Here is a 23,066-nt window from a genome sequence, read left to right as displayed (position 1 = left end):
TATGTCAGGAATCAAGCTGGAATTTGGAGTTTTCAAAAAAAGCTTGAAGCACAATTTGTTTGGACACAGAATATGCGAGCATATATATGCTCACTATACTGAAATATAGTTTATTATTATAATGAACTTACCTTTAAGAATGTGTTTTGAAACATACAATATATTCACCTTAGGGCACAAAAATTGAAGGTAGATCTAATCTAATCCAAATCCATATATTATAGTATGAAGAGAGAGATTTTTCAGTACTATTTCCCCCGGGGAAAAAATTAAGTGACATTTAACTGCTCTCACAGGCCATTGAGCTACAGATTGAGCATCTCGATTGTACAGACATAGCCTGTAGAACTAAGTCCCCGGTATGAAAAGTATCCAAGGCAGTGCACATGTAGAGATGAGGAAACCTGATGAACTTTTTTTTTTTTTAAAGCGACAGTTTGAGTTAGGAATTTTCAAAGAATTTAATTCATTGAGTACTCAGTGAAACACCAGACCTAAAGCTTAACTGTTTTCAGGTTGAGAAGTGGCCCAAGAGAGAGTGATCCTGGCATTCAGTGACTGTTGAAAGGAACTGAAGGAAGACAGTGCCAAGAACTAGGAGATCTAACACCCAGAAATCTCTTACTTAAAAGCGTTAGAAAATTTGGTCAGAGAAGGTGTGAGTAAAATGGAATTGATAAGCTCAGGCAAATAAAAATTCTAGCTGTAAGGCCAGCTTTATATGGAGTTGATTGTCTTGTAGGTAAATCGGATCTCCCTGAGATCTCTTGGCTCCGCTCCATCTTTGCTGTTTCTATTCTTAGATGATCCTTCATGGTAGCAAAATGGCTATAGTAGCTCCAGTTTTCTATCTTCCCCGCTGACTGAGATTGGGTTACACATTCATCCCTGAAGCACATGCTGGGGACCAGAGAGCAGAAAAATGCGTAGGTCACATGCTCAGTTTTGGATCCATGAGTGTAGTCAGCTCTACAAAGCACATGGACTAAGAGTGGGAAGGGGAAAATCAGACACAGTTACTGACAGGGAGAGAGGGGGGCAGAAAAATGCTAAAAAGCCAAAGAAGAACAATAGTCACTATAGTGGGCTGTGCTAGTTTCCTAGGGCTGCCATCTCAAAGTAACACTAACTTGGTAGCTTAAAACAACTGAAATTTATTTTCTCACATCTCTGGAGGCTGGAAGTCCAAAATCAAGATAGTAGAGGGGCCACGTTCCTTCCAAAGCCTCTACAAGAGGATCTTCCCCTTTGTCTTCCAGCTTCTGGTAACCATAGACATCTCTTGTCTTATCTTGTGGGAACCAGCACTGTCTCCATCCTCATCTGCCCATCTTTTCTCTGTGTCTGCATCTCTTCTTTCCTCTTAAAGACACCAATCATGCTGGATCAGGTCCTATGCTAATTCAGTATAGTCTCAACTAGATTACATCTGCAAAGACCCTATTTCCAAGTGAGGTCACATTGGCATGTTTGGGGGGTTAGGACTTCAACATGTTTTAAGGGGACACAATACAACCTGTAACAGTCTGCTCTCTGCCCCCTTCACCGAATTCATGTCTTTTCCACTTGCAAAATACAGTTGCCAATTGCAATTTCATGAGAAATCTTAACTCATTCCATTATCAGTACGGAATCCAAAATCTCCCCTAATATATAATCAACTCAAAAAGTCTCAAATCTTCTAAATTATCTAACTCTGGTATGGGTGAGATGAGTATGGTCCATCCTGGGGCAGACCTCCTCTCCACCTGCAGACCTGAGAAACCTGGCAAACAAGTTAGATGCTTCTAAAATACAAAGATGGGACAGGTGTAGGATAGACATTCCCATCCCAAGAGGGAGAAATGGTAAAGGAAAACGGGTACAGACCCTGAGCAAGTTTAAAACCCAGCAGGGTAAATGCCACTAGATTTCTAGGCCTGAGAATAGCCAAGTGTGGTGCCCTGCTCTGTCCTCCTTACCCACCCCCCATCCCCCAGGCAGCAGCGCCAGGCTCCTGGCCCATCTGCTTGGAGGCACCCCACTCAGAGGCCAGAGAAGTCTGGTAGGCTGACCTCAATCAGCTCTGTCCCGTCTCTCTGGTCCTTGCATCTTTCCTTTGCCATACAAATCCTCTTTCTCATTCCATCCCAGTTCATGCTCACAATGTTTCTGCAGACTTCTGTTCTTGAAATATTTGTCAGTCTTCCGTGGGTGTTGAGGTGAATAACATTACTCGGCATGAAGGTTCTTTAACATAACCTTCCTAGATAACCTCATCTCTATCCCTCACCTCTGCCGAGATGGTGGATTGGACTTCTATGTCACACTTAAAATCTTTAGCGTAGGGTTTTCCAGCCAATCCCTTTCTTTAAAACTAGAAAACCTTCTAGATTCCTTTTTCTTAGCAAATTCAACCCACAACATGGGCTAACTCCAATTTTTGCATTCAAGTTTTAGAAGCGTGTGTGTATGGTTTTATGTCCATGAGGTGATATTATACATAATAAGAATTCACCAACAGAACTACTGAAGGCATAGAATTTAAAGTGTATCTATAAATGCAAAATATATAAACACCTCCAATGCTATTTAAATGAGGAAAATGTATAAATTATCTTTGAGTTTTACTTATTTAAAGATTTGAGGTAGGGCTACTATTTCCACTTATTTAGTTTTTTTTTTTTTTTAATGAGTTTATTATCAGGAGACAGGCTTTTTTTTTTTTTTTTTTTAATTATATGAGTTTTATTTTCAGGAGAGATATTCTCTCTCTCCCCCACACACATACACAGTACACATAAAATAGGCAAACTCTTATAGAAAATGATTTTTAAAATTTTTAATGTTTATTTTTGAGAGAGAGACAGAGAGAGAAAGACAGAGTGTGAGCAGGGGACGGGCAGAGAGAGAGAAAGAGGGAGACACAGAATCCAAAGAAGGCTCCAGGCTCTGAGCTGTCAGCACAGAGTCCAACAAAGGGCTCAAACTCAAGAGCCGATAACATGACCTGAGCCAAAGTCGGATGCTTAACTGATTGAGCCATCCAGGCACCCCCAAAATAAAATTTTATATCAAAATACAAAGAAATGGTAATACTCTTACATCAGTGAGAGGTATGGTGAGTATAAGCATTGGAAGTAAACAAAAGAAAGGTGACTATAGCCCTGTTGCCTATTGATACATATTTTGTTCTTTCATGAGTGTAGCAAATACATATACTCCTTTATGTTGTCACTGTCAAACCCATAAAAGTACTTTACATACTTCACACCACCACACCCAGAAAATCTGTTCTTTTTTAAGAAAGAATTGTTAATCTCGTGTTTTTCCTAAGTATTGTGCTTAGTTGTAATAATTAAGTATAAGATGGGAATGCTATGTGTATTTAAATGTTTTTCTGTTTTAGCGACAAAGTGATTCATGCATAGATACATGTATGTATCTCTAATCAAGGCTATAATTAGGCCAGTAATAAGTGTTCTTAATGATGAGGAGGAAACTAGTTATTAATGAGCTGTCTCTTAAAAAGTACTGTCCATTCATTAGCTGTAAAGTGCTGAGCAAGCTTTCAATGTGTACATTCTGTTCTAAAAATCAAACTAAAATTAGTGCATAACTGTATTGCTCTCTTTTGTTTCTTATTTCCTGTGTTGCTCTTCTCTGAATATGAAACCACAGTAGAAAATTTGACAGTGATTTATTTATAGAAGTGTCCGCTCAAGGCAGGTTCTGACATGTTGTGTGTATCTTAGTATGAAGGCAAGCACACTGTCAGCCCCTACTCTCTCCTATGCAGAACTGAGGGGATAAGCATCAGGCTGACTGGCCTCAAATTCCTTTATTTAACCCCTTTCTGAGCAACCCCTCAGGAGGAGGAAAGGATCTGGTCTTTGTCTTTGTGACATGTCAGAGCTCTGTGTTCTTCAAACCTCCTATGTACTAGATGCTCTTGTATCAAGTAGCTCAGAAGCCTCTGAGGAAGCCCAGATGAGGAACGTGGGGCTGGGCTGTGGCCGTGGGCACAGGGCCCAATTCAATTGAATATGCTCATTAGGTCTCAGAAGTATTTCCAGGATTAATTCAGCATACCCCTGCACTAGCACATGACTTGCTTCAACAAATCAGGAGAGCCCTGCTCTGGCAATTCTGAAAAGAAATAAAAATTAAAATGAATCGAATTATTTCTCAGTACAGTAAACCTTTGTATATATCAAAAACATGTAGGAGGGTGGCAAATAGGTTAACAGACCACAGACATGTTTTTTTGTTTGTTTGTTTTTGCCCTAACCATTGCTGAAAAATGTTTGCACTTGAACTTTTTTCAGGGGGCCACGTGCTTTTGGATTTACCACTGTTCCCACAGCTTCCCACTGTCCTATAATCAGACCCTCTCTCTCATTTATATAATTTTCCAGGTACCTCGGGGCAGTTGAGTGTGCTACCTATGGTATCAACAGTCTAAGAAGCCTTTTGATTTGCTTCATATTAGCTAAGTCTTTTATTACCCAAACATATGTGCCAGCATTCTTGCTGTAAAAATTAAAGCTTTGTTGGGGCACCTGGGTGGCTCAGTTGGTTAAGCATCCAACTTCGGCTCAGGTCATGATCTCACGGTTCGTGAGTTCAAGTCCCACATGGGGCTCTGTGCTGAAAGCTCAGAGTCTGGAGCCGGCTTTAGATTCTGTGTCTCCCCCTCTCTCTGACCCTCCCCTGCGCGCTTGCTCACTCTCTTTCTCTCTCTCTCTCTCTCAGACAAAATATTAAAAAAAATTAAAGCTTTGCTAATCCTCTGAAGAAAAAAATAATTAGGATGAGAAATAAGATAGTCTTTAGATGTTTTATCCATTCCAACTTCTACAAATGCATGAATACTATCTCCTCTCTACATTTTGATGGTAGAATAGAAAATAGGGTTAAAAGAATAGGAATAAGAAAACTGTGTTTGGTTCTTCTCTTTTTCTGTATTTTAGTGTGGAAGAATATGGGTTTTGCCCCCATGTGATACTTGCTGGTATTAGAAATAATGCATGTATCAGTGAGAATACATGGAGAACATATGAATATATATCAGTAAGAATATACTAATATAAATTAAACTCAAGCTGAATTATCAACCTGTCTTAAACCACCACTGAATTAAGGTTTATTTTTTCTTTTTTATTTTTAAAGTTTATTTATTTTGAGAGAGAGAGAGAGAGAGAGAGCAAGACCAAGACCAGGAGAGGCAGAGGGAGAGAGAGAGAATCCCAAGCAGTCTCCACACTGTCAGTAGAGTACGATGCGGGGCTTGAACTCACCAACTCTGAGGTCATGACCTGAGCTGAAACCCAGAGTCAGATGCTTAACCAACTGAGCCACACAGGCACCCAAAAGTTTACTTCCTTTTTAAAATATTTTCTATGTGATTTCTGTGAGCTACTTGAAACCAGCAGCCTTGCTTGATGCCAAACATGAAGGGGAAAGAATTAGGCAGTTCCTACCCCACCCCAAGTGAATCTATCCGTATTCATTTTGAACTGAGTTGCCTATTGCCTAACAAGTTATTTAGGAAGATAAGCCTCTGGATCCCCAAATAAGTAAATACATTATTTATGTTTGACCATAGCCAAAAGATACGTTCAGTTTAAAAAATGGGGCCAGAATCCTTAGGCTAGAATTATAAGGCATTTATAAAGCAGACAAATAACTAAATTAAGTCACTTAAAATGAAGGATTCCTGGGATTAATCATCTTGAAAGCCCACAGCTCATGAAATACTGTGAAGCCAGGAGTGAGAGAGGCAACCTTCATTAAGCAACCCCCGAAAGACCCCTTATTAGAATGAGGCTCGCATTTCTAATTAGCCTTCTACAGAGTTTGAGGTGATCATACTATTTTTTAGGTAGTGGTGTTGTTAAATACCCATACAGCGTTTTATTCTACAGTATTCAAAAAGCTGTACAAAGCTTAATAGACCCTATTAAGATGGAATCCACAGGGCAGATAGAACTGTACCCTATGTTCCCCCAAACATACCAGGAGACAAAAAGGGTGGGGGAGGGGGTAGCATTTTTCTGCAACTCTGGATGAGAAGCTGACCAGAAATGGAGCCGTCTTCCCTGCTGTTCTCTGGTTGATACACAGGACTGTATCCTATCTTCTCTTCACAAGGAAGGGCCTACAAAGGAGAAAAGGAAGAGGAAAGAAAGTTGTAGTTCATTTGCATAATTTAGGCTTCTGGAAATTAAAAAGTATTAATCACCTTGCGGATTTTGTACTGTAATGAAAAAACTGCTTATCAGCAAATCCAGCCTCCTGCACAGTGCCCGGGTTAAAACAAACAGCAAATCCTATCAAAGGGAAATTATGAAGTGAAGATAATGCTGAATTCCTGATGAAATATCCTGTGTGCCTCCATTATTTTTCACTTCACTTAATTTTATTTTAAAAGCCATTTTAGAATTAAAACACCCCTTCCTTAATAATTGAATGTTGTTTGTCCTTGAAGCTATAGTTTAGGGCTGTTAGCAAATTTTAAAAGATTATAAAACGAGTTTGAGTTTTTGCCTATAAACATCTGAAAATATACCTAAAAATATACTTAGTACTAAGCATACCAAAAAAATCTTCATGTTAGTATCTGTTAGAGTAAGTACTGTTTAATTGAATGTTGTTTGTCCTTGAAGCTATAGTTTAGGGCATTTAGCAAATTAAAAAAAAAGTTTATTCATTGTTGAGAGATAGAGAGCAAGTCTGCACACAAGCTGGGAAGGGGCAGAGAGAAAGGGAGACACAGAATGCGAAGCAGGCTCTAGGCTCTGAGCTGTCAGCACAGAGTCCAATGCGGGGCTTGAACCCATGACTGTGAGATCATGACCTGAGCCAAAGTCAGACACTTAGCTGACTGAGCCACCCAGTCACCGGGGAAGTTAGCAAATTTTAAAAGATTTTAAAACAAGCTTGAGTTTTTGCCTATAAACATCTGAAAACATAAAAAATATATTTAGTAGTAGGCATACCAAAATAAATCTTAATGTTCAGTACCCGTCAGTGTAAGTACTGTTTATTAAGTAAACAGATAAAAATAAAATATTTTTTATTTGAAAAATTTCTCAATTTTAGTGTCACATTGTTTCATGTTAAAATAAAAAAAGCATTGAATATTAAAATGATATAGCTACCCATATTTCTTTTTTCTTTTCCCTTTTGTGCTTTAATTGCCTAACAAAATTAACTTAAATGGGGCCCAGGTATCCTAGGTGGCTCAGTTGGCTAAGCGTCCAACTTCGGTTCAGGTCATGATCTCACGATTCATGGGTTCAGGCCCTGCATCGGGCTCTGTGCTGACAGCTCAGAGCCTGGAGTCTGCTTCAGATTCTTTGTCTCCCGCTCTCTCTGACACCACCCCCACCCCCTCAGCTCATGCTGTCTCTCTCTCTCAGAAATAAATAAAACATTTAAAAAACATTTTTAAAAAAAGAAAAAAAATTAACTTAAACTGTGGAACACTGAGTGGGTAAGATCTGCTTTGGATACCGTTTTTTCTGCTACTCACAAAATAGCTCCCAGCAGTATTTGACAGCCTCAGTCTGATAAAGATGATTCCCCAGTGAGTGAACGTATGAATTTTACTCTTTTTCTTCTCTAGTTAAACACTTCCTGTTTCTTTAAGTTCATTGTAAAGTTTTGAGATCTTCCAGCAGCCTGGGTTTTCTTGCTGAGAGAGGTTCAGGTCATGATGGCTCCCAGTGTGCCTACCAGTCAGGAAGGTTTGATTTGCTCACCATAGTGCTTTGGGTAAGCCTACGAACACTGGAGTCAGAGTACCTGGGTTTAGATCTCGGTTCTAGTACTTACTGCTGTGTCAATTTGGATAAGCCACTTTGTAGCCTTTTGCCTCTGTTTTTCCAATGTGTAAAATGAGAATTTAATAATATATAATGCATTGGGATGTTATGTGAATTAAGATAATACGACAGTCCATTAGCATAGTTCCTGGCATATAGTAAATGCTCAATAAATATTACCTGGTAATATATTTCCCTCTCTCTCTCTGTCATTTTTTTATTTAAGGGATAATTAAATGCAGGCAGCTCAGCATTCTAGGATTTATATACTTTTATTAATGCAACTTAAGATGGCATTAGATAATTTTTGTCTAATTCATCTATACATTAGGTCCCCTATTACATGCAATCTAATATTAATCTATTTTGTTATACTTAAATCACTTATAATTAATCTACAGTGTTACCTGTTTCACCTGCTCAGGTGTAAGTAAGTTCATGGGAAGCAGGCAGTCCTTCTGTATCATCCATTACAACTGCAGGGTCTTGCACATTGTGTGTCCTCAATATTTGAACAAATGTTTTAGTAACAACTAACTTTTTTCAGAGGTGCTAATGTTACATTTCTTCCTCACTTTGTGTGTATAGGTAATAGTTTAGACTTAAGGGTAAGGATACATTTTCAGCCCTGTTGATTTCATTGTCTGAAATATCAGCCTATAACAAAATTGTCCAAAGGCTGTTGCTGTTGACTTTGCATATTGTTTAGCCTTCCCCCTCCTTCTTCACATCTTGCATCCTGTTTCTGGTTATTACACAAATTATTCAGTATTCTATCAGTATACTTATGTGTCTCACTTTAAATATCGAATCGCATAGGCTTAGGGCAAAAATCCGTGGCATACCTTCTAAAAACCTCTCTTCTAGCTGTACCAGTCCATTCATCTGTCATTGGATGTGGTCATTCTGTTAAGATATGAACCATCCTCATGGCCTGATCTTTCAGCATACTCTGCTTTATTTTGTCACGTGATTTGTTCTTTGTCTAGAAAATCACCATGATCTGCACGTTAAGTTTTTTCACAAAGAAAATGACGTAAGTTTAGTATGAGTTGTTTCTTACCCCTTTTAACAAGCATTTTAAAATATTTTTCAACTTTAATGACTTGTGTTGCCTTTATGATAGAGACAGTGTGTTCTTTCTAGTCACATATTTTAGGCTTTCCTTTTCTATCAAAGAAAACTTTCAGATAGAGTTTGCTATCTGATGTATTAAAACCATTTCAAATGACAAGAATCCTAGATTAAGAGATACACTTAATGTAGCTATCTGAATCCTAAACCTATTGCATTACTTCCCAAAGTTTTCCTACTTGTAATCTTATATATATTAAAGTTTGAAGGTGTATGTCTTTTGACATGGCAAATTAAATTTTTGCCTTTACCTCTGCTTCCTTCCAAAGCCCCACTAAAATAATTGTAAGTGAATATAAAGAGTTGAATCCTACAAGGAGATACAGAATGAGGGAGGATTTGGGCAAGGACTGAGATTTTAATCCAACTTTGGAAATCGGAAATTGACATGCAAATGATGATAGGGAGATACCACTAAGAAGCCATGGAATCCCCTCTTCCCCTACGCAGCCTGAGGTGATCTCTGAAAATGGCTTGCTATTCACTTGACCCTGAAAACCCGACAAAATCATGCAAATCAAGAGGTTCAAATCTTCATGTTCACTTTAAGAACACACACAAAGCCTATTCAGGCCATCAAGGGTATGCATACCTGAAAGACCACCAAGTATCCGAAGTATGTCACTTTGCAGAAGCAATGTGCACATTCTGTCACTACAGTGGCAGAGGTGGTACGTGTGCTCAGGCCAACAGTGGGGCTGGACACAGAGTCAGTGGCCCAAAAAGAGTGCTGAATTTTTACTGCACATAACTTAAAAGTGCATACAGTAATGCTGAACTTAAGGATTTAGATGCAGGTTCTCTGGTCATTGAGCACATCCAGGTGAACAAAGTCCCTAAAGTGTAGCATAGAACTTTCTGGGCTCATGGCCAGATTAACCCAAACATGAGCGCTCCCTGCCACAGTGAGATGATCCTTGCAGAATAAGAACAGGTTGTTTCTAAACCAGAAGAGGATGTTTCATAGAAGAAAAAGATATCCCAGAAGAAACTGAAGAAACAAAAACTTACAGCCCAGGAAAAAATTCTGCATAAAATAAATGCAAATAAAAGTAGAAAATAGCCATTTAATCCCTGTAAACCTTGAAGGTCTGAGAACTTAAGGGCACCAGGTATTATAGAAAATGGAGAACACAGATATGTAAATAGAAAAATTGGCTCAGTCTATCTGAGAAGTTATTAGACCTTAGGACCCTCTCCAATATTAGGGGATCTCTGCTTCTGACCACCCCAGTAGGAGATGAGAGGTGTATTAAGCAGAGAAATAGAAGCAGAAGGAAACCTGTAAGCGCAGGCAAGCTAGGTATAACAGCAGGAATAATGTACTGAAAATGGGCAGAATAAATTCTTCGTACTGAAGGTTATATATCTCTGCTACAGGCCTTTTCATATTTTAGCTCCAAGAATGGAGGCAGCCTAATAATTTTCCTCTTTCAAGAAACTGGAAGTCTTCTCTCAAAAACTGAGGATCCAGAGAGGAATAGAACTATATGAATCCTTGCACTCAAAGTTCAGATGCAAAGCAAAGAACAGAAGAAATTTTTGAAGCAAATATGATCTATATCCTCAGAGATATTTTTTTTTTAAAAAAGGTTTTTCCTTGAAATAGGAAACAAATGCATGAAAAATAACATTAAACAAAATCAAACTCTTAGAATATGAAAAAAATATATATGATAATCAAAACTTCTTTACAGATTGGAAGACCATTTGGAAAATTACTCACTTTAAAAAATTAGACATAGAATGGAAAATTAACGAGGAAGGTTTTTTTTTTTAACGTTTATTTATTTTTGAGAGAGAAAGAGAGGCGGAGAGAGGGAGAAAGAGAATGCCAAGCAGGCTCTGTGCTGTCACGTGGAACCCGACATGGGGTTTGAACCCATGAACCATGAGGTCATGACCTGAACCAAAATCAAGAGTCAGATGCTTCACCGACTGGGCCACTCAGGTGCCCCACGGAGAAAATTTTTTAAAAAGGATGATCAATCTAGGAGGGCCAACACCTGGCTAATTAGAGTCAAGAGAAAGAGAAAATAGGAAGAAATTATATAAAAAAATTTCAGAGCTAAATAATATGCATTACCAGAATGAAAGAGCCCATAAATTATCAGGACAGTAAATGCAAACCAAGATCTGAGTTAACCACATTACCATGACATTTTCAGAACTCATGAGATGAAAAGAAAATCTCAAACAGGGAGGGAGAGAAAAAAGCACATATAAAAAATTAGAAAGCCAAAGGACATCACCCTGTAAAAACTGCCCTCAACACTAAAATATATGGGAGTAAAACCCACAAAATCCTGAAGACAGTTCTATATCAGCAAAATTATCAATCAAATATCAGGGTAAAAATATCTTAAAATAATTTTCTGGTATAGTCTTCCTCATAAAGTTATTGGAGAATATTTCCCACAGAGACAAGAATATAAACCAAGGAAGAAGTCACTGAATCTAAAAAGAGGAGCTCCAAAATTGAAGGGGATGGAAGAATTTTCCAGAGTGGAGTAAGGAGATAAAGACTTCCAGGAGACAGGTGTCCAGGGGGAATCCAGAACTGATGGGGCACTGGATGGATCTGATGATATGGAAACTGTTCTAAGGGGTTTATATTTGTGTTAGAGAATTTGTGGGAAATGAGTAGTAGTCGCTTAGAACACTAGCCAATTAGAAATAGTGGCTTGGAATACAAACAACACCAAAGGATAAGAAATTAATATCTAGGGAATAAAATTTTAGAGAAGAAAGTATATTCACTGTTCAGTGGTTGACTCAGTAGTGAACAGCACTGGGTGATCCTGGGCCCCAGCAGTGGAAAGAGAGCACATTCAAAAGAATTACTGAAGACAGTTTAGTAATGGGACTATTTACATAGGCATAAGGTGACCTACGGTAATCAAGAAGATGATGAAACATCATCTAGGAATAGCAAGTAAGAGAAGCATGGAGAAGCAATGGAAGGGAACTGTTAGCAGAACGAGACAGAAACTGAAGACCTGGAAGAGCGGCTGTATCATAGGCTCCAGATTCAGCAGCAGAGAAACCCAGACGCACCAGAGCGTGGCAGGTCAGCAAAGGCTTCTGGGGGGTGAAAACCCACCCCCTATCATCTCTCAACCTCTGAAGTATGTAAGGGCTTCCTGTTGTCCAAATCCTAGCAGCCAGAGAGCAAGGAGCCCAGCAAACTAACCTCACTCTGGTTCATACTGGTTCTAGAGAGTGTATCTGAAGTGGAGAAAATAAGGATATTCAGTTCACTAGCAAAAGTGTGTGTTGTTTAAATATTTTGTTATGAGGCAAGTTCTAGTCTAAGCAATGTGAATTTTCTGTGACATAATGAAACAAAAGCCAGGGATCATAGAAATCTCTGGTTGTGAAGAATGTTTCCTATCAAGTGTAGAATGGATTTGTGTGCAATGTTCACATGCACACACACACATGTCCCCTGTATCTTCATATGACTCCCTCTTTTCTATCATTTTTAGCTTATTGGCTTATGTACTTCTCTCAGAAAGGCCTTCCCTCTTGGACACCTATCTCCAAATATTCTTTTACATCACCATATTTTCTTTCATTATTCATAGTTATCACTGTCTGAACTTATTCTATCTTATAGTTTTCATTTCTTCCTCTTGCCTACTCTCTCCCTCCTCCCTTACCTCTATAGGTCCTTTGAGGTCAGGGATTCTACTTTATCTGATGATCTATCTCCAGCACCTAGCTAGATATGTAGCCTGGGAAATAACACATTCAATAGAACATTGTTTTTAAGTAATTGTATAGGATTTCATCCTGTGTTATACATATGAGATAATAAAAAGAGGGCCTGTTCAATATGACACAGGTCTCTAGCACAGGAGACTGGATGAAGGTATCATGAACAAAAATAAAATCAGGAGGCAGAGAAAATTATGGCTGGAGGGAGAAGTAAAAGTATGAGAAGAAAGTGTATGCTTTTGACATATTGACTAAGAAGCATATGCAGGGTATTCAGGTATTTATGTGCAGTGAATAGTTGAAAATGACTTGGGAAAAGGTTTTAGTTACAGATTGAGATTTAGAGGTCTTTGGTATAGAAGGGATAGATGAAGGGATAAAGACAGATGAGATCTTGAAGGAAGATTACCCATAGAAAGTAACAGACTCAAAAAAAAGCAAAATGGAAGAAAAGGAGAAGCTTAGTTATACCATTTATACCAAAATTTATTATGAAGTAGGATAACATAAGCCATTATTTTAAGGAAGATACACTACTCCAAGTATACATAGTGTCCAAGAACATTAATGGATTTGTTTGTGTATGTTTTTGAGAAGTTAGAGCTCTCCTAAAACTTAATGACTTCTTGAACAAAAAATTAGTTTTTCATCATAGTTGGAAATAAAATTGTAAGCTTTAAACCTGATGTATGAAGAATTATACTAATAGTGCTATTTCTTTTCTTACTATATACCCTACACCACAGTCAGTATGGTAGATCAGAGGACTTTACACAACTAAGTTACAAGTGGCAGACGTAGTACTGTTAGGGAGAGGGACATTAACAAAAAACACAGTGTTTTGTTTATGTATACACGTACCCATACATGGTCAGGCATAAGCAATGCATGTTAAATTCATCACTAGATTATTTTCAGTTCATTTCATGTTGTCTCATGCATGTTCCCTTTAAAAGTTAATTTCACATTAATATAAAAGCATTATGACTCAGTGATTCAGGCATCACCACTTTGATGGCTTTTCTAATTACTTTAGTTTGACTATTTCATAATTAATATACTTAAAATATCAAAATGGATGGATAATTTTTACACCCAGATTAAATTAAATTATAATAACCTGTAAGCTTTTATTCCAATGTGTAGGAATTAAGATCTCAATTATGTGGCTCCTTCAAGATACACAATTTGGATGGAATTATGTTTACTATATGATTGAACATAATGTTCAACAAAAGTAGCTATGAAGGAATCCATTATGTAGAGTGACATTAGGAAGGGATTGTTCTTCATGCTGCTCATTCAACCATACTGGCACACCTGTTTCTAATTTTGAAATCATCTATGATTACCTCCCGACAGCAGTGTGGAAATAGCATCATTAGTCAAGTTTCTTTGTTGGCTCAAAAAGAAATGTGAAAAGATGAAAAATGTCTGCCATGGCCAGTTTTTTTTTTTTTAAACTTTAAGTGTATTTTTCATATCTCTGTTTTCTAGTTCAGTCTAATTTTCTTAAGCCAATGATGAAAACTCCCAGGACCATACTGAGAAGGTTTGGGGTACCTGATATCCAGGATAAATAAATAGTATCTGAGGGGTCCCTTTTAAAGTACTTAACCTGAGTTTTGTTGACTTATGCTTATGTAGCCATTTGTGACAAGGACTCTAACCATAGTTTTAATATAAATTGCAGCTTAGTCTTGTACTTAGGAAAACTGATACCCACAGAAATTAAAAGAAAGTTTCTTTCTCTTAACTTCTATTTTAATGTGACACACATTATTTTAATTTGAACTAAAACGTTAGTCAAAAATAGCATTAATACCTATTAGTTTCTTTCAGCATTAGCCAATAACGTACGGATGTTCTATGTGAACAAAATAAATTAAATTTCAGTCTAGAATTGATAACTGCCAAAAATCTAATCAAATCCCTTTATGAAGCCCCTTGGTGTATCACAGATTTGATGACATTGTAGATAAAATAATGCACCTCTTTAGGCTGCCCAACATACCCTAGGTGGCCAGTGTGCAAGTTTAGCCTTAATCTTCTGATACCATCATGTCCATAGGATTCTTATGTAGTAGTTAATGGTTAACTGCTCTAAAAATGTCTTAATGCCTCCACTGTGCTACTCACAGTGAATGCTAAAAATACTTGTTCTAAATTTGGTTATAACTATAATATTCTGAATTTGTATTATAGTTGTAATGTTTTAATAGCTAAAGATTTTGACATAACCATCATGTTTAGGTTCTTTGAGGGAAATTTTAATTGTTTGAATATAGTTGTCTTGACACTCTTTGGGTTTCCCATCTTCTGTAGGATATTTGGTACAATTCTGTAGGATATTTTGGTCTATAGCAATCTGAGAATTGAAGAACTCATTTATGTACGATTGAAGTCTTTGTTCTCTTCTACGATATCTTTTTTGAGTCTTCATGCATTTTGTTACAAAGATAATTGTATACAGAAGAAGTACAAGAATTTCAGATAAATAGGCCTTGTTTCTTTTGTTTAATGGTGGCTGGGGGATATTATTAGAGATTTAGGGAGAAAAAGTATTTTATTATTCTGGGATTTAGGTTAGGATATGAAAAAGGAAAATACTATCTTTCTCCATTCTTAGTTTGATGAAAGCCATAGTAAAGCCTGCTTTATTCACATAACACTTTCTGATTTCATACAAAAAGTAAAACAAAAAAAAAACTTTTAAGAAACTTTGAATTTTTTTTAACTTTTATTCATTTTTTTTTCAGAGACCGAGACAGAGCATGAGCAGGGAAGGGGCAGAGAGAGAGAGAGAGAGAGAGAGACGCAGAGAGAAAGAGGGAGACACAGAATCATAAGCAGGCTCCAGGCTCTGAGTTGTCAGCACAGAGCCTGACCGGAGCTCAAATTCATGAACAGTGAGATCATGACCTGAGCCAAAGTCAGCCACTTAACTGGGTGCCACCTAGGCACCCCAAGAAACTTCAAAATAAAACCTATAAGAAAAAAAAATTTAGTTTCCTCTTCAACATTAGATACATATGTTAAAATTTTGCAAACAATATTAAAAATTAAATGACAAACCATCATCAGATATAAAATATTCAAATGAAACCTAAAACCAGCAGAAGTAAGGAAATAATAAATATTAGAGCAGAAATAAAAGATATAGAAACTAAAATAAAATCATGTAACAGATCAATGAAAATCCAGATTTCAGCTGGAGCTCTGAAAAAAAAAAGGAATTATTCCTATATATTAGTGCCCCATGGTACATTTAGATGGCTCAGAATATTACCCTGCTTTTTTTTCCCACTTGAAGTTATGACCAGCATATAGAGTATTATAGGAGGAAGTGACAGAAACTGTGGCTGCCAAGATTGTTCTCAAACTCTGAAGAGATTTGGATGCCAAGAGCTCTGGGTTTTGTTCTCCAAGAAAAAAGAAATCTCAAAGTCTTTAAAGATAATAAATGATTTTAAAGATAGGTTTGAGATGTGGACAAGATGTCAAGGGGGAAACAATGGTCAGGAAGTTATCACATGAGGCCAAACAAGAGATTACGGGGCTCTGAATTGTGTATTCTCAATGAGGGCTTCTCAGATGTATGCCAATGAGAGTCCTTTCCAAGATGGAGCCGAGAGGACTTGGGTGGTGTTTGACTGAGAGAAGCCCAGTGTAGGAGAAGAAAAAAATCTTGGTGTGAGGCATTAACTAGAACAAGATACAGTGGTGAGAGAACAGGTGTTGTTTTGTTTCTTAATTAAAACTTTTTACAAGAGGTATCTGGAAGAAAGAAAACATAAATTTAATTTTAAGATATTAAATCTGATATCCATGCATTTCCTATTGTTGAGGCATGAACCTCAGAGAGAAGTCTGATATTGGAAGTAAGAATTTGAGTATGACAGTAACATCAGTAATATCTGAAGCCATGCCTGCCTCGAAATCAGCAGGTGGAGCATTTCATCTTACCAAAAGAGAGTATTATGTTAAAGGGGATTAAGAAAAAATAATTTAAGAAATTTTTTTCCCTTTTACTCAGTAGAGCCCAAATTGCAAATAAAGGTATGGTTTTAAAGATGTTTTGAGTTGTTATAAATGTAGAGTTTTAAAGTATTTTAAAAACTCAGTAGGCAAAAAATACTCAGGAGAAACAAAAAATATATAATTAGGAAAAATATTTTTATTCTCCAAATATATTAAAATTTAACATTTAAGATGCCAATTTGGTAATGCTTTGTTAAAATTGATTTTTCTGAGGGTCAAAAATACTATGATATGCATATGAAATCAGTGATTGGGGCAACTGGGTGGCTCAGTCAGTTAAGCGTTCGACTTCAGCTCAGGTCATGATTTCATGCTTCATAGGTTCAAGCCCCACATCAGGCTCTGCACTTGGAGCTTGTTTGGGAATCTCTCTCTCTTCCCCTCTCTCCACCTTCCACTCCTTCTCTCCCTAAAAAAAAAAGAAAAATTGGTGACCAAAAAATTTGTGTCTGCAATCCAATTTTACTACCTCAAAGGTACATTTCTTTTAAATTTAATTATGGTCATATTAACAAAGAGATTCAAAGTTGAGTGTGAGAAACCTATAGAAAAATATATTTTTTTAAAAAATTTTATTGTTTTGGTCAATAATTAAATGGCAGACTGTTACATTTAAAGTTGAAATTATTTTCATGTTTGTTAGAGAGCACATATGCATGTAAGCAGGGGAAGGGCAGAGAGGGGGAGAGAGAGAATCCCTAGAAGGTTCCAGGATGTCAGCACAGAGCCCGATATTAGGGTCAATCCCATGAACTGTGAGATCATGACCTGGGCCAAAATCAAGAGTCAGACACTTAACCAGCTAAGCCTCCCAGGTGCCCCAAAGTTGAAATTTTTAAATGCTAACTCTGTACTTTTATTTTTGATAATAAAACTTTATGGCCATCAGGAAGGATTTTAGAGCACATGACTTTACAATGTACATGGTTACTTCTTCCCATTCTTGCCAACCACATATCTATACTTATTGGGACTATATTTTGTGTTTTTATTTAAGCCAATAGTTTTCAAATCTCTATTGTTTATAAAATCATGTGTGTGTGTGTGTGTGTAAATAATGCTACAGAGAGAGTCCGTTAATATCATAACCTGTTATTCTGAGTTTGATAAAACTCTGAGTAACAGCTATCTTGCTGTGGTTGTGGATTCTCAAGTCAGAAACACAATCTAACTTCTTTGTTATTTTGCATCTTATTATTAGGCTACTTGGATTTGATCAAAAGATGTTTTTTTCCTTATTATCTTAGTGGGTTTGGGAGCATCTTTGCAAAGAATAGTCTTCTGTACTGGCGTCTTAATTATTTGTATGGCCAGCAAGGGGAGGAGATTGTACGGAATGCTCCTAACTGAGCAAAATAAATGACTTCCTGAGTGTTACTATATATATATGTGTGTGTGTGTGTGTGTGTGTGTGTGTGTGTATGTCAATGGAATTGTCAATCACTTCTCATCATCTCAAATAATAAGTACATTTGCTTTAAGTGCAGACTGCTTTTTTTATAAGCAATTTAAATGGAAGTTTTGATTCTCTCAGATCTTTTATGAATTTCCCCAGAAACTCTTAGCAATGTACTTAGTTCTTGAACACTTGCTACCAAATGGAAGAAGAGAAGCTTTTAGAAAGTAAAGATGTTTCCCAGTAGTTTATATGTGAAATAAATTGTACTCTCTTGCCCCATCTGTACTAGTAAAACAAAGGAAAAATTCAGAGCTGTAACTTAAGTAAAAATGCTTCTGTCATACAGAACTATGAAGAACACGTAAAGATAGGAGAAATCCAGTAAAAATCTTGCACAAAGCTCAGGCAAATTGATGCCTGAATTATCCATGTGTTTACTATTTTGCAGTGATAAGCTTCTTTGAAGTCTGTGCAAGTTTCTTCACCTTAAAAAGGTGGATCACAAGTTCCCTGACCAATGATGAACTAAGAATGTAATTCAGTATTGATGCAACACTGCCTTGCAAATTCTAATTGCTATAATGATGGCAAGGTAAAGACAAAAAGAAGAAAGGTATCTGGATTACTAAATCTAGCAGTACATTTTATTGGAAATTTCTAACTCTAGATATAGAAAACTTAATGAAAACATAAAATAAACATAATAGATGATAGAAGATATAGTCTCAGAAAATGTGGAATTCTTGGGAGATATAATAAAGACAATGTTTTTTGGAATCTATTGTCAAAAATTTGAGTGAATCAATCAAACTTCATTTTTCTTTTTTAAAAAAGTGTCTATCAAAAGTACTTGAGTAAAGGATTCTTTAGGCATCTGCACTTAGGAATTCAATCTGTATGGTCCAAGTACCTGTCAGGTTCTGCAAACTCAAGTTTGTCTCTGTCCAGTTTCTGAGGATAAGGTACAAAAAAAGTACACACCAGTCTTCCCAGAGACATTGACAATATCAAATCATTCCCAGTCTTGCCCTCCATCTATAAGTAATCACACATCCTATAACAAGCCTGTATTTTGTGAAATGTGCATACGTCTATACATCAAGGCTGTATTTATTGATAAGGCCAAAACCTAATTACAGAAGTTACTATAAGCATTTCTTTAATTTGTTGTATACTGTTAATCAAAGAATCTGAATCAAAGCAACACTGAATTATCTAGTATACTACTGGTGGTCATTAAATTACTGATGCTGTCTTATTTTTATGGAGTTTTTAAGAGAAAATTTGAAGTATGTCTCATAAAAGCCAGGATAGGCTTTTGTCTGATTTTTGAGGGAAATTTATTTCACTGCCTAAACATGCAGTCTTATAAAATATTAACATTATCCTGTTTTAAAAATAATCTTCATAGCAACCCAGGGGAAAGCTGTCTGCCTTGAGAAGTTTGGGAACTAATAATAATTAAAAGTTGCTTACAGAGATAAAATGTGACTCTAGGGGATATTTATTTTTTATCTCATTAAAATCTATGCTTCTTTGAAACCAATAACAGCAATCGTTCATAAGAAAAACACAAATTAACTTTATATTAAACTTTTGCCCAAAAGATACTGCAGACCAGATTTTATAGGGGCTTTCATATGTTTTATTTCCCAACATATAGTGGACTGCCAAGAACATTAATAATGCAAATCTGTGTTTGAACACAAATGACTCCCTACAAGGCCTGTTTTGATTATTAATGGAATTAATTATCTGCCCGCTCCATGCAGTTACTTTGGTTTGGAATAACAGTTAATAATGAAAGACTAAGGCAAATTTTAAAAATAGCATGTTTAATGATACAAATTAATTCTATCCTACAAAGAATCAATGAGCAAATACTGTGGAGACAATGCCTTCTCTCTGCTCTCTTTTTACTAGTCATTAAGAAAAGTCTTTCCTGTGAGTGTATTTTATTGTCATTTTTCAAACACAGAAAAATAGACTGGGATGTTCAGAAAGGCCACCAATTTTGCCAAGCTGAAACTCAAATTTTATCATGTTGCCCAAGTAATTTTCAGTCAAGAAACTGGGAAGTTATGCAAGCAGTGGAACTGTTTGAGGCTAGTCCCTTCCTAATCCAAGATTGCTTTGAAGTATCCAATATTCTGCCTTCTTTCAGAGTTTCAATAGCTACGTGTCTTTACAGAAGGAATACTTCACACAACCCAGTGGTTTTCACAGTGCTTTAGATGCGGTGATTGTATGAATGTAGACTAAAGTAAAGAAGGCCTGGTCTGGGTAAAGAGGAAGAACACGGCATAATGGCACATCTTTGTGTCCTTGTCCCACAGTCTCCGGAAAACTCTGACACATTTCCTCCAGAAGCCTTACAGTTCCATGGAGCATAGTTAAAATCTATTTCTTTATAGAAAAGAGAAGTCATATGCATAAAAAAATCCATGGGTAAACATCATGAATTCACCTATCAATATTCTGATAAGCATTACTCATTTAATAAGCTTAAGCTGAATATAGAAGTATATAAGACCTGTCTATGTTCTACTGTGGAGGAATATATATGTATTACATAGTATAATAATATAGTATATAATTCACTTCTGGGCTATTGTGAACAACTCTCTTTGTGTAATTTTAAACTTGGTTGGAATTTGCTTGCAAATTTTGCTCCATCTCCAATCTGTCTCACGTTGTTACTTTTTTTTTTTAGTTTATAGCCAAGTTGTTGAAAATGTGCATATATGCCAACTTAATGTTGACCATATATGTATATATTTTCTTATTCAGTGCAGACCTGTAGACAATGATCAGATAGTTCTGGTCAAGGTGAAATAGCACAGTGATTTGACATATAATGGAATGCTGTTGTCATTGCAGGACGAATCTGCCCCAGCTGACAAACAATGTAAACCAGAGGCGGCCCAGGCCACTTACTCAACCTCAGCTGTTTCGGGCTCCCAGGAGGTGTTGTACATCAACGGAAATGGTACCTACAGTTACCATAGTTACAGAGGTCTAGGAGGGGGACTGCTCAATCTGAATGATGCTTCCAGTAGTGGTGAGTCTTTACTATTTATTGTGTTTTTTCTGTCCATTTGGGGATAGCAAAGTCTCTAAATCTGAGAGAAGAAAATGAATATGCTGTGAATAGTGCCAATCTGCTAAAAACAAGACCATTTAATACAGAATATTTGTCTCCCTGCAAGAATATCTCCCTGTTCTGTAGCTGTTTCCAAAAGTGGCAGCACTGTTGCACAACTGAATACTTGCCATTTGTACTCAACAAATCTCAACTAGTGAAATAGTTTAAAAAAATTTTATCAAATAGTTATACATTCTTCCCCCAAAGCTGTAGTGCACTATTCATCAAGAATAATGACATATTTTCTCAGTGTTCAAAGAGGCTTTTAGTTTGGAAAATATGAGGCACCAGAAACTTTACTTGATAAAACACACACAGCAAACCTAAGAACACACACCTGGAAACAACGCGTAGAAACAACCAGTGGCTCTCCGTGCTCCCCCAGCACTGGATGGTGTCCTGGGGCCAGCTCATACTGGCTCATTCTTCACACATTGTTAGGAACTTCTTGAGCTTATATATCAAAATGAATTGCAAATATGTAATATAAAAAGAATAAAATATGTGGGTGAATTTCTTGTTACTGAGTCATAGGAAAGGCTTTCCTAAACTATACTTAAAATTCAGGGAAAAAATAAGTTTCATTACATACACACACACACACTTTTGCATGACATAAAAAACACTATGTGCAAAGTAAAAATAAATCATATTGGGAACATTATTAGCTACCTATACTACAAAAGGTTAATAAACCAATACATGAAGTTCTTCTAAAAAGAAATACCCAAAATTATATATTAAAAATAAGGCTAGAAAATGAACTCACAATTCCCAAAGAAAGCAATGCAAATGTCCCTGAAACATGGGTAAAATTACTCCACCCCAGCCACTCCTAATAAAGAGAAATGCAGATTAGCAAAAATCCAAATGTTTACACAATATTCTTTTGACAAGGCTGTGTATGCCTTGTATATGTATATTCAGAAGGCTATTTGTTGTAGTGCTATTTATTAATGCAAGAAAAAAGGATTACTAATAAAAATGTCCACAATAAAAATACCTATCAATTGATGGCTCGTTGACTCATTTTGAGTACATCTGAACAGGAGAGTAATAATCAGCTATAAAAAGTGGTGAAAAATCTCTTTATACACTCCAAGTGGTGAAAAGTTCCTACAGTATGCTAATATTCATTGAAGAAGGATTTATGTAATTTTTTTAAAAAGTTGATATAGAAGCAGGAATGGGGAAGAACAGCATGGGGAAAGGAATATAAACCAGAATTCTGAAAGCATAGTAGGTTTTATATTTTGTTTTAAAAATTTAACTTTCAACAGTTTAAATACATAGTTATAAGCCAAACCGACTAAGAATTCCTGATATTGAAAGTAAAATAATGCAAATGAACTTTATGTGTTTCATGAGTGGTTGGCATAGCCCCCACACAGAGGAGCTCTTCCAAGGGATCTCAAAAACCATAATTTGATTCCACAGCATGAATGCCTATGATAAAACCTTAAACTATTTTCAGTAACCATATTATTATTTGGGGGCAGTTGTCTGTGTATTGTGGTTTAAAGCAAATTTATAATGTTGATGTCAGTGAAAGTTGGGATTTTTAGCAAGGGGCAAAGTAAATATAGACATAAAAGCAATATGTTTAAGCAAGAATTCCCATAATCTTGTATTTGAATTGGTAGTATCAGTGAGAATTCAATGCATTTCTTGTTTTAAAAAAATACAATTCTTCTTCCACTGAAAATGCCTGAAAACAAAGACCAATTTCAATTTTAATATTTGAATTAGGCTTGGTGGGCTTTTGATATATTTGGGAGCAAATTGCATTATTAATGTCAAAGGAGTATATACACAAGAA

The 23,066-nt window shown here is 36.5% G+C and overlaps 1 protein-coding gene across 4 annotated transcripts in view; it reads left to right on the top strand.

Moving 5' to 3' along the window:
- Positions 1–23,066, top strand: part of NOL4 (nucleolar protein 4) — a 310,626-nt gene that overhangs the window by 233,431 nt on the left and 54,129 nt on the right. For all 4 annotated transcript variants that reach the window (XM_039223480.1, XM_039223479.1, XM_039223478.1 and 1 more), the window contains one exon: positions 20,983–21,163. In XM_039223480.1, the coding sequence (XP_039079411.1) occupies positions 20,983–21,163 (181 nt within the window). The remainder of the gene's footprint in view (positions 1–20,982; positions 21,164–23,066) is intronic.

The sequence above is a fragment of the Hyaena hyaena genome, unplaced genomic scaffold, assembly GCF_003009895.1.
Source record: "Hyaena hyaena isolate Hyena2069 unplaced genomic scaffold, ASM300989v1 scaffold_1359, whole genome shotgun sequence".
Classification (NCBI taxonomy): domain Eukaryota; kingdom Metazoa; phylum Chordata; class Mammalia; order Carnivora; family Hyaenidae; genus Hyaena; species Hyaena hyaena.
This window is presented reverse-complemented; position numbering and strand designations above follow the sequence as displayed.